This window comes from Salvelinus fontinalis, unplaced genomic scaffold (genome assembly GCF_029448725.1).
Source record: "Salvelinus fontinalis isolate EN_2023a unplaced genomic scaffold, ASM2944872v1 scaffold_1312, whole genome shotgun sequence".
NCBI classification, from domain to species: Eukaryota; Metazoa; Chordata; class Actinopteri; order Salmoniformes; family Salmonidae; genus Salvelinus; species Salvelinus fontinalis.
In genome coordinates, this window is record NW_026601521.1 from 7807 (window position 1) to 18549 (window position 10743).

At 44.0% G+C, this 10743-nt stretch overlaps 1 protein-coding gene and 1 non-coding gene across 2 annotated transcripts; both read left to right on the forward strand.

Annotated features, from left to right (window-relative positions):
- Positions 1 to 1611: 1611 nt before the first annotated feature.
- LOC129848980 (uncharacterized) lies at positions 1612 to 8782 on the forward strand. The gene is made up of 2 exons (XM_055916063.1): positions 1612 to 3180; positions 8629 to 8782. The coding sequence occupies exons 1-2, from the start codon at positions 1823 to 1825 to the stop codon at positions 8639 to 8641; spliced, it is 1371 nt and encodes a 456-aa protein (XP_055772038.1). The 5' UTR covers positions 1612 to 1822; the 3' UTR covers positions 8642 to 8782.
- Positions 6900 to 7088, forward strand: LOC129848981 (U2 spliceosomal RNA). The gene has a single exon (XR_008758605.1). It is a non-coding gene; the product is annotated as a U2 spliceosomal RNA (small nuclear RNA).
- Positions 8783 to 10743: the final 1961 nt, after the last annotated feature.

The window sequence follows — 10743 nt, forward strand, 5'->3', positions numbered from 1 at the left end:
TGTTTTGTAGCCTTAAAGCGAGTTTACCCAGGATTGGATCCACTCTGTGCGTCTGTGGACCACAACTCTCCGTTGGTTTTCGTGGCCTTTTCTCCGCTGGAGATCTGTTGGCGGATTGTCTGACTGACCGACTGACTACAACTTTTTGTACACGGTATTTCATTTGTTTGGGGGATATATACTGTGATTTATGTAGTTGTGAGGACGTATTATTCTTTGGTTAGTCTTTGATACGCTTTATAGTTGTGTTGCAAAATAAGTGTTATTTTGAGTGTATGAATATACTGGGTTTACGCTACGGACAAACGTTGCGTGACTAAGGTCACTTCAGTCACTGAACTTATTTACCGGGCTGGACTCTTTTTATGCCCGAGGTACAGGACATTTCTCAATGAACATAAGTGCATTAATTGTTATATTGTTGGGTGTGATCATTTATGTTGTTAATACAACCACGCAAAAGAATACACTTGTTTGAAGTTCTTTCCAATGTTTTAAGGGGTTTATGAAAAGTATATTTCCATCCTTTTAATAAGTCCTTTGTATTGGTGTGACTTGACGGACCAGATGGGACTCATTCCCTCCCAAACTAAAAGGAGAAACCAATGCTTTCTCTGGTAGGCTCAACCTACCTGGCACCCCTAGAAATAACCTCAAGTCAAAACCGTTACAGTATGCAAGGAGTGGACTTTCTGGAACTGGCGGAGACACACAGCTGATGGTGGGTGGCAGTGTGTACTGCAGTGTGTGCAAAAACAGTGGCAATATCTGGAGGAAACCATTGAGCAGCTCGCCAGCCGAGCAGCACAACAACCTGGAGAGAGATGCCTAGCGCACACATCATTATTGGAGTAAAGTTGCTTGTTCAATAATAAAGCATATATCCCTTGTTATTAGCTTGTACCTATAATTGTTGATCAGTTAGGTAGCTTGTTAACTAGCAATACACTGCTTCAAATTACAATTGTTCAGAATGTGTAGGTTTACTAGTTAAAAAGAAAATAAATCAAATGTAATTGTTCAATGTGTAATTGTTTCATAATTCAATGTGTCGTGTTTAAAAATATCTGATCATATAAAATGTGTTGTATTTATATTACTTTTACAACTAAAAATATATGATAATAAACAAACAAATCTAAACTAACATGTCAAATCATATTTTTCGCCGAGATGGCCAGTCAATTTGAGATACAAAAAAGACAGGCTATTTTTATTGTTCACATTATTTTCGTAGGCGATGTATTGAAGTCAAGTGGTTCAACATTGAAATGCAGCTTGCTGTACCACACAGGACAGCCAGGAAAAAGCGACGGTCGGTGGAACTCTGGCGCCACCAAGTGGACAATTGCTTCAGTTCAGTTGTGGCAGCAGCGCTACCGGATATATTTGATACAAGATCAAATGTTATGTCAATATAATTATCTCCAAATTGTTCCCCCCCACCCGTAATATATTATTATTCCAATGTAGCTGTTGATCTGGTGTTAATTTAACAAAGCTTCCTCTCATTTCTGATTGGAGGGCGAAGACCACGTGGCATTAGAACCTACAAATGTGTTACATTGTAACAGTCAAACGTGGTCATTCCTGACGTTGATCAACTCCCAATCCATGCCACCTTTTATTTCAAGCGTTGTCCTTTTCGTGGTAAAAAAAGAAAAGCATACAGAGCTCATTTTGGTGTGTCCGCTGTCGAATTTGACGTGTCGGAGAACGGCCACTTTCTCGCGAAACCATTGTGGGTATCGCTTCTCGGCCTTTTGGCTAAGATCAAGAAAAAGATCGCGAGAAGTACCCGCGGGATCCACAAGGAGGTGCGATGTCGACATCGGCCACATCACAGTCAGCAGCCGCTGGACTGAAGAACACGCTGCGTTTTCAATGGACCGGAAATGATAGTTTGATGGAGAGATTTCGTTTTGGGAAGGAAGTTCTTTTTGGACCGCTACGCCTGACAGCAGACGACGTGCACTGCCTGCAACAGAACACACCGGAGAAGTTTTACGACGTGTCGTTCTACACCATCACCAGGCTGGAGGAGGTGAGAGGGCTTTTCCGCGCGAACGCGACAGCACCCGCCCTCAGTGCGTTTCAAGTGGAGTCCCTGTGCAGGCACAACATGAGGGTGCTAACGGTGCACATGTTCAACCCATGGGTCACAGAGGAAACATTAGTGTGCTACCTCAGCCGGTACGTGACCATCTTGCCAGGAGTGAGAGACATTAAGGACGCCCTGGGCATCTGGACAGGGAAGAGGCAGTTTCGTGTGCTGCTAAAGGAGGACGAGAGCGGCCATGATGGCTACCGCCATCCACCCGCTTCTTTTTCCATCGGAGCAGACAGGGGCTACCTTATGTATGCTGGTCAGCCTCGTTTCTGCAGGAAGTGCAGCACCTACGGGCACCTCGCTGATGCCTGCACCCAGACAAGGTGCAGAAACTGTGGGACTCTGGGCCATATAATGAGGGATTGCACCGTGCCCAAGCGCTGCAGTCTGTGCAACTCAGAGGACCACCTGTTCCGTCACTGCCCGAAGGCAGCCCCCTCTTACGCCAGAGCGGTGAGCGGGAAAAGAGCGGAGAGCGACAAAAGACCAGAGAGCGGGAAAATACCAGACGAGGGAGAAGGAATGGAACTACGCGCCATTGAGGAGGTGGTGGAGGAGCTGGTGATGGAGAGAGAACTGCGAGGGTCCGAGGAGAGCGGGAGTGAGACGCCATCATCATCCCACGAGGAGAGCGGAGAGACCGACGGGAGTTGGAACAAGCAAGTGGAGGGGGAGAAGGGAGAGCCCACCGCGCCCTCGGCTCAGGAGAGCTGGACAACGGTGAGAGAGAGGAGGAAGTGCTCGGTGAAGAGGAAGCAGATGAGCCCTGTTTCCCCACTCATCAGCATGGAGGCGACGGAGAAGTCTGCTCTGGGGGGAAACCGTTTCAGTGTTTTGGAAAGCGGGAGGTCTGAGGAGAAAGGCGAGGGAAACCCGGGCAGCGCAGAGGAGACTCTGCTTTCCCCGTCAGGCAGCTCCATCGACAGCAGCGGTCTGGCACCCAGCGGTGTTCCAGCGCCCACACAGATGGAGGAGGAAAGGGTTTTCCCAACCAAGATCCTTGTGGACAGTCCTCCCGCTGGAGACCACCGTTTCCCGGATAGGCCTCCTAACGAGGAGATGTATTTAAAGTGAGTATGGAAAAATGTCATATTTTAGATAGTAGTCCGTTTCCCTCCTTATCCCATGTCGTCTTTTTTAAACCTAGCTAGCATAAATGTTAGAGGGCTTAGGAACCCAGTTAAAAGGGCGACTGTTTTTTCCCATTTGTCCTCCATTTGCTTCTCTGTGTGTTTTTTACAAGAAGTACATTTAAAAGATCAAAATGACGTGGAGAGGTTTACGCAGGAATGGGTTCAGGGAGAGTCGAGGTGGAGTGTAGGCGGGGTGCATTCAACAGGGGTTGGGGTGCTATGTGGGAATAGGGATTTAAAAATAGTAGGGAGTTTTTCGGCTGTACACGGGAGGGTTTTAATAGTAGATATCGATTGGAGGGGTAAATGTTTTAGATTTATTAACGTGTATGCACCATCGACACCCAAGGAAAGGAGGGAAATGCTTAACGACCTAGACGCTATTTTTATGACAAACAGACAGGTGTTTATGGGGGGAGATTTTAATGTATCATACGACCGAGGTAATCTAGGAGGGCATCTTGTAAAAAGTTTAATAGGTAAATATAATTTGGTTGATACGTATAGAGTGGAGCACGCGGATGATACAGGTTTCACTTGGGAAAACAGCAGGGGCGCGAGGAGCCGAATAGATTATCTGTTTGCTCCGCGTGGACTCGGTGTGTCCTCTGCGCGCGTCACTCCGGTATTCTATTCGGACCACAGCTGCCTGTCCGTGACAGTAGAATTAAAAACAATTGAATTTGGAAAAGGGTATTGGAAAATTAATAACGGCATTTTACATGACACAACTTTTGAGAGAAGATTTAGGTCTTTTTTCCAGGGTTGTGTAACTATGAAACCGTTTTATTCTACTGTCATAGAGTGGTGGGAGAGCACAAAATTAAGAATCAAGATTTTTATTCAGAACTTTTGCAAAGACAAAGTACGTAATACCCACAAAGATTTTTATGAATTGCAGAATGAACTAAAAGATCTACACATCCAAGGTAATTTGAATGGTGGTGGATTAGATAAAGACAAATTATGTATCCTACAGAAAAAGCAGCATGCTTTTTTTGAAAAGAAAGCTCGAGACTTCATGTTTAAAAGTCAGCAGGATAAATGGGAAAATGATGAGAAGTGCTCTGCATATTTTTTCAAACAAATTAAATCACGGGGAAAGAGGAGGACTATTTCGGCTTTATTGGACCAAGATGGGGAGATGGTTGAGGATGGAGATGGCATGCTTGGTGTCGCTACACATCACTTTTCTCAGCTATTTCAAAAACAAACAATTGATTATGAGAAGGGGACTACATTTTTAAAATGCGTGGATGTGCAGATACCTTTAGATATTAGAGACCAATTAGAAGGGGAATTGAAATTAGATGAAATTTATATGGCACTGAAGAGCATGAAAGATAACAAAGTACCAGGAGTGGATGGGCTCTCTAAAGAGTTTTACATCGTTTTTTGGGATTTAATTGGATGTCATCTGTTGGAAGTGTTTAGAAGTATATTTGGTTTGGAGCATATGGGAGGTTCGATGTGCGAGGGGGTAATCTCTCTACTTTACAAAAAGGGAGACCCCAAGACATTAGCAAATTGGAGACCTTTAACAATGTTGTGTGTTGACTATAAATTATTAAGCAAAGCCATAACTAATCGCCTATCATCTGCCATGGCATATGTTGTTGGTTTAGACCAAACATGCGGTGTGGTGGGGAGAAAAATAACCTGGAACTTGCAATTGCACAGAGACGTTCAAGCATATTTAGAGGAAAGGCACTTGCCAGCTATTACTGTGAATTTGGACCAGGAAAAAGCCTTTGACATGGTAAGCCATGAGTTTTTATTTAGAGTTATGGGAAAATTTGGGTTTGGAAATAATTTTATGAAATGGGTCAAAATTCTTTATAGTAATGTGGGTAGCAGGGTAAATATTAATGGGAATATGGGAACGGTCATCAAGCAATTACGAGGTGTCAGGCAGGGGGACCCTCTATCTGCTCTATTGTATGTTTTATATATCGAACCTTTTGCATGCGCAATTAGGACAAATTACAACATCAAAGGCATCCGTTTACCCGGAGGGGATATCCTAAAAATTTCACAATATGCGGACGACACAGTTTTATATTTACAGGACGACCTGAGCTTGAAAGAGTCTATCAAAGTCATGGATGAATTCTCTGTTGCCTCTGGGTCAAAGATAAACAAGAATAAAACAGAAATAAAATATATGGGACCGTGGAAATGGAGAACTGATCAGTTATGTGGTTTGACTGTGTGCACAGGACCAATGGTAGTGCTCGGCATATCTTTCGGAAATGAAATTAAAGATGACATGTTTAATTGGAAAGAAAAACTAGTATCTCTTAATAAAAGATTGGGACTGTGGAAAGTGAGGCGACTATCCTTTAGTGGGAAGGTGTTAGTGCTGAAGGCGGACATTCTGCCTTCATTACTTCACCTTGCCTATGTGTTTCCCATGCCGGTGTCTCTCAGGAAAACTTTCATACGGGCACTGTTTAATTTCTTTTGGGGGGGATATGAGTACATCCGTAGAGATCGGATGTACCAGCCTATAGAGGCTGGTGGAAGGGATTTCCCTCATATTCCTCTCAAGCTAGATGCGTTGTTCTTTTCAAACGTTTGTTGTATTTTGCCGTCTTCTGTACACAAATGTCATATTTTAATCAAATTCTGGCTGTCTGTACCGTTAAGGTTCATGGTGGAATGGGATAATAGTAAGCCAAAAGCTGAAAGTATCCCATTACATTTTAAGAAAATAGTGGAATGGGCAAAGAAAACCCCTGTCTGCAAAGTAAAAGAAAACGTAATCAACCACAGATTGCTATACGAAAAATTAATAGAAAATTGTCGTCCTAGAGACCGATTACCAATATCGCCTTCCACCTGGCTACGGACACAATTAAAAGGGTTAGACAACAGACTGAAAGATTTTAATTGGCTTGTTTTACACAGACGTCTTCCGGTCAGATCAACATTATATGATCATAATTTGACCCTGAATAAATTTTGTCCCAGGGACAATTGTTTTGCAATTGAAACAATTCCCCATGTTTTATGGGAATGTTCTTTTGCCAAATTGGTTTGGAGAAAAATTAAACAATTTTTTGTGATTTTAAAAAACATTGATTATGAAGGGGTAGCCAAACTTGAACTAAAAAATGTGGAAAGGGTGCAATTATTAGCATTAGTGACTCTGGTGTCCCTTATCAAGACCAAACTTTGGGAGGCCAGATGTGGTGCGGTCAATGACACCCTCAAGTGGTCACCGACGGGATTAGTTGAATTTATAAAACAGGACATTTGGAAAAGAATACAATTCGAAATAGATAAGTGGGGCATTGTATCAGTGAAACAGAAATGGAAAGGGGTTTACCCTTCACTTTAAATGTTTTTAGAGCCAATTGAAATGTAGGCTAAGCCTTTGTACATATTTGATATACACTGAGGTTTATTCAGAATTCACTTTGGTATATGTATATGTTTGTATTTATAGAATTCTTTGTATTGTTTTTTAGAGATTGTTAGAGGCAAGTTAAACTTGAATGTAATAATACTGGTCAGGTTCTGCAGAACTGCATTTTTTTGAGTAGTTTTGCTATTGTTATATTGTTACACTATTTTTGGATACTGTTTTTATGAATCGATGTTATGTAATGCACTGATTATGTAATTGTATTTCAATGAGAAATGTAAATAAAATTCTTTTTCCAAAAAAAAAAAAAAAAAAAAAAAAATCTGTTCTTATCAGTTTAATATCTGATACGTCCCCTATCTGGGGACCATATATTAAATTGATTTTTGGAACAGGGAGATGGAATAGGGGCTTGCTCCGTCCACTCCACGCATCGACCTGGTATTGCAGTACCTCCAGGAACGGTGCACCCCCTGTCGTTGTAAACAGAAATCAGACAGACTCAACGGAGTTGCTTCCTTGGTCTATATTGTATTTTCACTTTGAGCAACTTCAGTTCAATGTCAGTGATGGCTAGATAGCGCTGGTTAAATCGCTCACCGTTATATTGACTACGATAGCCGCTGTGAACCGGCTGCGTTCATCTTCTATTCAAACATTTTTCTTCACGGGATACAGGGCACAGTGAAACGCTTACTTGCAAACTTTCCTCAACAGTGCAATCAATAGCCACGATCAAAAATATACACATAGCTAAGTAATAAAGTAGTTCAAACATGTTTTTGTTATGATTGGAAATAGATACAGTAGAAGACTATACAGAATAAACTATGAAATGTGCTCAAGCCGTGTACTGGTAACATGGACTGTCTCACAAGCAACTGCCTGTATGTATTCGTTTCTCTCAATCACCTACAAGCAGTTCTCTGGAACAATGTTGTCGATTTTCAAAACAGAGTCCACAAGACACACAACTTTGGAAAAACAGTAAATTCATTTTGCAAATGTAGTTGTCTTTGAAACACATAAAAATATATTATACCGTCAAAATTGCAAATATATGCATCAAAATAACACGACTATATGCAAAAATATGAACACATCTATACTTATCTCTTGAGTGCAAGAGCAGACAAAACAGAAAGTTAGTCTCTTTTAAAAATCCCAGTAGATCCATAAATGTTCTTTGCAGTCACTAAATCAGGATGATCACCTATCCACAGGTGCTGAATTATGGGCAATTACTCTCCTTTTATGCATATTTCACCAAACTATTTCATACACATCAAATTGGATTCCTGATAAAATAAATGAAATGAATAATTGTGTGCACGATTCATTTATCGGTATCGTCACTATCCCATCAATCACAGATTGCGGCTCAGTTTCAAATGGGTCGTTTTGGATGTACTGCTTTTCATTTGTACTTATTTACAGATCTGTTTTCTCTGACCACTAGCTGGTTTTCTATTGTTTTCACTGCTCTGGAACTCTAAAGCCATTTGTACTTATATATATATATATATACTTATACTATTTGCATGTTTTTAGTCAAAAAATAAATGCTTTTTGTTTATATGCATTGTTACTTTTTTCTAAACTCCTCTAATTGTCAGAAAAGTGTTTTTATGTAACTTCAACAGATTTTCAAGAATTTCCCTGAAATGTTTTGTGCTATTTTATTCTGTTTGTCCTGTGGGTACCTTTTCCACTGTTCCACCCCTTGTGTATTGCGCTGTCATGGTGTATTTGTATTTTAACAAGTACCTTTTGGCAGGGTAGTCCTATAGATGCGGTAAAGAGGTCAATGGAACGTAGACCAGGGGGGGATAGGGCGCCGGATTGGTGCACATTCAACAAATCTGATCTAACGTAGTGGATATTCGTCAAATCTGTCATGACTGACAGACCCGCAATGAGGTTACTGAAGAAAAAATACATCTGTTTAACTTTGTAAACTAAAGGTGTATTTAGAATTATTTTTGTTGTATTAATGCTATTTAATCTCTCCTCAGATTTATCATCTGATGACTTGGACAGCTTGGACTTTCTAGTCTTCCCATTCCTTCACCGACTCAATCACCTCCACGTTCCTCACTGATTGGTCAGGAGCCATGGCAGGCCAATCAGAGAGCTCCAGGTTGCCGCTGGCCCCTAACCCTAACACCCCCTTCCCCCTTCCGGTTTCCACGTGTCAGAGATGGAAGTGGATCAACCGACTCAAAACTAGAAACCAAACCCCAACCCTCCCTAACCCCCCCCCTAACCCTAACCCCAAACAACCCTAACCCCCCCCTAACCCTAACCCCAAACAACCCTAACCCCCCCCTAACCCTAACCCCAAACAACCCTAACCCCCCCCTAACCCTAACCCCAAACAACCCTAACCCCCCCCTAACCCTAACCCCAAACAACCCTAACCCCCCCCCCCCTAACCCTAACCCCAAACAACCCTAACCCCCCCCCTAACCCTAACCCCAAACAACCCTAACCCCCCCCCTAACCCTAACCCCAAACAACCCTAACCCCCCCCCTAACCCTAACCCCAAACAACCCTAACCCCCCCTAACCCCAACCCCAAACAACCCTAACCCTCCCTAACCCTAACACTAACCCCAACCCTCCCTAACCCTAACACTAACCCCAACCCTCCCTAACCCTAACACTAACCCCCCCCCCTAACCCCAAATCAAACTAGCTGAAACGAAACACAATTATATTCAAAACCTAACCCTTTTTTTTCTCTAACCCTAAACCCAACCCTAACCCCCCCTAACCCGTCCTGGTCACCTGTACGAACCTGTCCCGGTCACCTGTACTACCCCGTCCTGGTCACCTGTACTATAACCCTTCCTGGTAACCTGTACTATAACCCGTCCTGGTCACCTGTACTATAACCCTTCCTGGTCACCTGTACTACCCCGTCCCGGTAACCTGTACTATAATCCTTCCTGGTAACCTGTACTACCCCGTCCCGGTCACCTGTACTACCCCGTCCTGGTCACCTGTACTAACCCTTCCTGGTAACCTGTACGAACCCGTCCTGGTCACCTGTACTACCCCGTCCCGGTCACCTGTACTATAACCCTTCCTGGTAACCTGTACTATAACCCGTCCTGGTCACCTGTACTAACCCGTCCTGGTCACCTGTACGAACCCGTCCTGGTCACCTGTACTACCCCTTCCTGGTCACCTGTACTAACCCTTCCTGGTCACCTGTACTACCCCTTCCTGGTCACCTGTACGAACCCGTCCTGGTCACCTGTACGAACCCCGTCCCGGTCACCTGTACTACCCCGTCCCAGTCACCTGTACTAACCCTTCCTGGTTACCTGTACTAATCCTTCCTGGTCACCTGTACTAACCCGTCCTGGTCACCTGTACTAACCCCGTCCTGGTCACCTGTACTAACCCCGTCCTGGTCACCTGTACTAACCCCGTCCTGGTCACCTGTACTACCCCATCCTGGTCAACTGTACTACCCCTTCCTGGTCACCTGTACTATAATCCTTCCTGGTAACCTGTACTAACCCTTCCTGGTCACCTGTACTACCCCGTCCTGGTCACCTGTACTAACCCTTCCTGGTCACCTGTACTAACCCTTCCTTGTCACCTGTACTACCCCGTCCTGGTCACCTGTACTACCCCTTCCCGGTCACCTGTACTAACCCTTCCTGGTCACCTGTACTACCCCGTCCTGGTCACCTGTACTACCCCTTCCCGGTCACCTGTACTAACCCTTCCCGGTCACCTGTACTACCCCGTCCCGGTCACCTGTACTACCCCGTCCCGGTCACCTGTACACCCCTGTCCTGGTCACCTGTACTAACCCTTCCTGGTCACCTGTACTACCCCTTCCTGGTAACCTGTACTACCCCGTCCCGGTCACCTGTACTATAACCCTTCCTGGTCACCTGTACGAACCCGTCCCGGTCACCTGTACGAACCCGTCCTGGTCACCTGTACTACCCCGTCCTGGTCACCTGTACTACCCCGTCCTGGTCACCTGTACTACCCCTTCCTGGTCACCTGTACTACCCCGTCCTGGTCACCTGTACTAACCCTTCCTGGTCACCTGTACTACCCCTTCCTGGTCACCTGTACTACCCCTTCCTGGTCACCTGTACTAC